This window comes from Quercus suber, unplaced genomic scaffold, assembly GCF_002906115.3.
Source record: "Quercus suber isolate HL8 unplaced genomic scaffold, Cork oak 2.0 scaffold_399, whole genome shotgun sequence".
Classification (NCBI taxonomy): Eukaryota; Viridiplantae; Streptophyta; class Magnoliopsida; order Fagales; family Fagaceae; genus Quercus; species Quercus suber.
Genome location: NW_027069850.1, coordinates 228,373 through 232,737, shown reverse-complemented (window position 1 = coordinate 232,737; position 4,365 = coordinate 228,373). Strand labels below are relative to the sequence as shown.

The 4,365-nt window shown below is 38.3% G+C and overlaps 1 protein-coding gene across 1 annotated transcript; it reads left to right on the top strand.

Annotated features, from left to right (window-relative positions):
• The first annotated feature begins 714 nt into the window (after positions 1 to 714).
• Positions 715 to 3,236, top strand: LOC112025326 (AAA-ATPase At5g57480). The gene has a single exon (XM_024057978.2). The coding sequence runs from the start codon at positions 1,419 to 1,421 to the stop codon at positions 2,991 to 2,993; it is 1,575 nt and encodes a 524-aa protein (XP_023913746.1). The 5' UTR covers positions 715 to 1,418; the 3' UTR covers positions 2,994 to 3,236.
• The last annotated feature ends 1,129 nt before the right edge of the window (positions 3,237 to 4,365 follow it).

Below are 4,365 nucleotides of genomic sequence, written 5' to 3'. Positions count from 1 at the left end.
TCTGCCTCATACGTATCAGATTCAGACAGGACCAGACCCTTGTGAACAGTGCCATCATAACAAGCCTACATTGATGGGGTTCTACAACATGAGGGGTCAGCACCATGGGATGGGACCATTAAGAATGGGACACCTGTACTATCCCATTCCCAGCTTTAAAAAAAGCCACAAGAATTGCCTCAAACAAAGGAAGTAGAAAAATTTATCCCAAAAAGCGTTGTCAATCTTCTAAGATTTTATCAACTAAATGACGCAACTTGGTTGATACGGGTTGCAATAACCGATAAATAAAACCAAGGATCTGGAAATAAGAAATCTGAACACATTTTTTTTTTCAATCTTCAAATGTTTGAATTTAGAAATTATATGTTTGACAGGTAAGCAAAAAAAAAAAGGGTTAAAGTGGGACCTATTATTACCTTTCATCCATGCTTAGCTAATATTCCTTCTGTTTTTACCCTCTCATCTGTTAGTTTTGTCTGTTTAAGTTGGTAAATGATTTTGTTGGGATATACAATCTGCAAAATTCACATGACAAATCCCTGTCAGTGTTCTTAGATTGTTGACACACACACACTGCTTTGTTTATATGTTCACTCAAAGTGGGGTTTTTTGTTTTTTTTTTTTGTTTTCCCTTGTGTATGTGTGTATAATTGTTTCCAGCTACTCTCTGTAGCTCAGCAGTAGTAACAAAATCCTCTTTTTAACCCCATTCATTGTCCTTTTCCTCCCAGATCTTGAAATATATCATCTCCTCTCATTTCACAATCCTCCTCTGTCCTTCATTCATTAACAAATAGCAACCAAGCAAAGCAAGCAACTTGTTCAAAACGTCCATAATAGTACAGAGGAAAAAACTCAATAAAGGGTCCAACAAAAACCTCTGTATCCAACCCCAACCCAATACCCAATAGGCCCCATCCCCTCCCAACTCAAAAGCTCCAAAATCCTTTTTTGTTTTATTTTCCCTTCATCTTTTTCTGTTTTCCTTGTACTTACTTATAACCCCCCCTCTTTCTCTCTCTAGCCAGCCAATCCTGCCCATCTCCAATTTCCTTTTCTCTTTCTAAGCTTTTCACTTCACCTTTATTCCCCCCCAGATGACCATATTCTCCAACACCCATTTGCTAAAACCTATAAAACTCTAACCCTTTGTCCTCAAAACCACATCACACCTACTCAAAAACCAATCTTTCTCAACACCCACTTGCTAAATCCTATTCAACTCTAATTCCTTGTCCTCAAAGCCGCACATCACCTACTCAAAAACCAATTTTTCTCAACACCCATTTGCTAGAACCCATACAACTCTATATCTTTGTCCTCAAAAGCCACGCTATACCCAACAAAAACCAATCTTTCTCATCCATATACATCCAAAAAACCATTCCCAAAACCAAAAACAAAATAAGTAGAAAATGAAGGAATATTGGACCTCCTTGGCTTCCCTTCTTGGCGTTTTGGCCTTTTGCCAAAGCCTCCTCCAAGTAGTGTTCCCACCTGAACTCCGTTTCGCCACTGTCAAACTCTTCAACCGAATGTTCCACTTGTTCTCCTCCCACTGCTACTTTGACATAACAGAGATCGACGGTGTCAACACAAACGAGCTCTACAACGCTGTCCAACTCTACTTAAGCTCATCAGTCTCCATCACTGGCAGTAGACTCAGCCTCACACGCGCACTCAACTCAAGCGCCATCACCTTTGGACTCTCCAACAATGACAGCATAGTCGACACTTTCAATGGCATCTCAGTTCTCTGGGAACACGTTGTCACTCAAAGACAATCCCAAACCTTCTCATGGCGACCACTACCGGAAGAGAAACGTGGGTTCACTCTTCGAATCAGGAAGCGAGACAAGTCTCTCATTCTCGATTCTTACATGGACTACATCATGGAAAAAGCCAACGACATTCGAAGAAAAAACCAGGATCGTCTTTTGTATACTAACTCGAGAGGTGGTTCGTTGGACTCGAGAGGCCATCCTTGGGAGTCCGTACCGTTTAAACATCCAAGCACATTCGATACTTTAGCCATGGATCCTACAAAAAAGCAGGAGATCATGGATGATCTTAAGGATTTTGCGAATGGTCAAGGTTTTTATCAGAAAACAGGGCGAGCTTGGAAAAGAGGGTACCTTCTTTTTGGTCCACCTGGGACTGGAAAGTCTAGCATGATTGCTGCTATGGCTAATTATCTTGGTTATGACATTTATGATTTGGAGCTGACTGAGGTGCATACTAATTCTGAGCTGAGAAAATTGTTGATGAAGACTAGTTCTAAGTCTATTATTGTGATCGAAGATATTGATTGCTCACTGACTTTATCGAATAGAGCTAAGAGTAATAATGTTAGTACTAATGTTATTAGGAGTAGTTATGGCGATATGGGTGAAATGCGCGGTGGTGGTGGTGGTGGTGGTGAGGATGGTGGGAATACAAGCATTACGCTTTCAGGGTTGTTGAATTTTACTGATGGGTTATGGTCATGTTGTGGGAGTGAGAGAATTTTTGTGTTTACTACTAATCACATTGAGAAGCTTGACCCGGCATTGTTAAGGAGTGGAAGGATGGATATGCATATTTTCATGAATTATTGTTCTTTCCCGGCATTGAAGATACTTTTGAAGAATTATTTGGGGTTGAATGAGAGTGATTTGGATGGTGTGGTTTTGAAGGAATTGGAAGGTGTGGTTGATAAGGCTGAGATGACTCCTGCTGATGTTAGTGAGGTTTTGATTAAGAATAGGAGGGATAAAAGGAAAGCAGTGAAGGAATTGTTGGAGGCTTTGAAAGTGAGAGCAAAGAGGATTAGTGAGAAGAATATGGTGAGTTTGAGAGAGAAGGGTTCAGAGTATTTGGAAGAGGAGCAAGAAAAGAGGGCATTGGAGAGTCCTAAAGAAGGGTGTGAGTTTGAGAAAGAAGAAGAGAGTGATTGCAAGAAAGGAAATGATGAGAAACAAGAGAGTACTACTACTACAATAGAGAAATGATTATTATGAACGATTTGTTTTTTTTTTTGTTTTTTTTTTAATTTAAGTTTTAATTATGGCATATTGCTCGTTGGAATTATTAGAGCTTAAACTTTTTTTTGGGTGGGTTTGTGGGGGTGACACAACTAGAGGGAGAGAGAGGGAAAGATCCAAATTTAAAAATATGTAATATGTCTGTATTGTTAATTTAAATAATTGAGATGAGAAAAAACAAAAATGATATGATGAATGATCCATAGATAAGCTTATTTATGTGGTGTGGTTTGCTATACATGGCCATATATTCAGTTGTTTAATTTATGTGACTTTATGATCTAAAATGGCATGCATATGTCCCTCCTCAAAATCTATGTTTACTTTGCGCATGTTACAATATAGATCATTGGCGGTGGTTAGTGGTTGGTAGTACTTGTTATTAGGTATTAGATATTTGAAATTATTTTAGACACATTGCTTCTGCTAGCTGGGCCTTTTTTTGTGACCACCTGGGAAGCACATGGGCAAAATCTGTATCTTGATGCGACATACATGTTGGGACTTCACAATTATGTAAGTTATGGGACCAAAAGAAATGCATCTCAACGTACATTCTGGCTATATGCTTTGTTGTTTGCAGTGTTAATAATATCGTACAGAAAAGGTGACATTCAAACAAACAAAAATTACAAAATCGTTTCAAGTAAACAATGAAACTTTGGGAGCCCAAGAATAAACAATGGTTTCAGTCCTTTACTTCTGTTACTTTGGGAGCCCAAGAATAATGCAACTCTTTGAGAGAAATGGGGTCTCTATTTTTTACTGATGCCATATGCATAAAAGTCTTGAGGATATTGATTAGGGAAACATGAATTATAGAAAAAGTGTTTCGCTAGGTTCTCAAAGCCTCTCGAGTACTTGGCAGCTTTGCTGTCTCTTTCTGGTTGGATTTTATTTTCTTTTCTTTTCATGAACCTTCTTCCTATTAGGAAAAGAGTTGAAACTAGCTAGGTATTCTTGGAGAGTACTGTATTAATGGATAGGATTAAAATGTGATTGGAAAAAAGACACATAAAAATGTGAAACAACTAAACAAAGTCCCAGATTGTGTTCGGAAAAGTAGGATTTGAGTTGCAAAAGGCAGCTGGAAAGTCACCAATAAATAATGAGAAAAAGTTGACATTTTTGTTGATGATTTTGATATTGAGTTGGGAAGGCATTGGGTTGTCCAGCCAAGAGTAAAAACTCAGCCCACGTGGTTCTGAAATGCTGAAATGACTATCAACAACTTTTTTTTTTTTTACATGGAAAACATGCATTTGCGTTTGTAGGGAGCTTGAAAAAGAGGACTTTTTTTTTTGGTGAGCATTTTAATATTACTAACAATTTTTTTTCC

What these genes read in the sequence shown, in the direction of transcription:
- LOC112025326 (XM_024057978.2), top strand. Translation starts at nt 1,419, where the DNA reads ATGAAGGAATATTGGACCTCCTTGGCTTCCCTTCTTGGCGTTTTGGCC.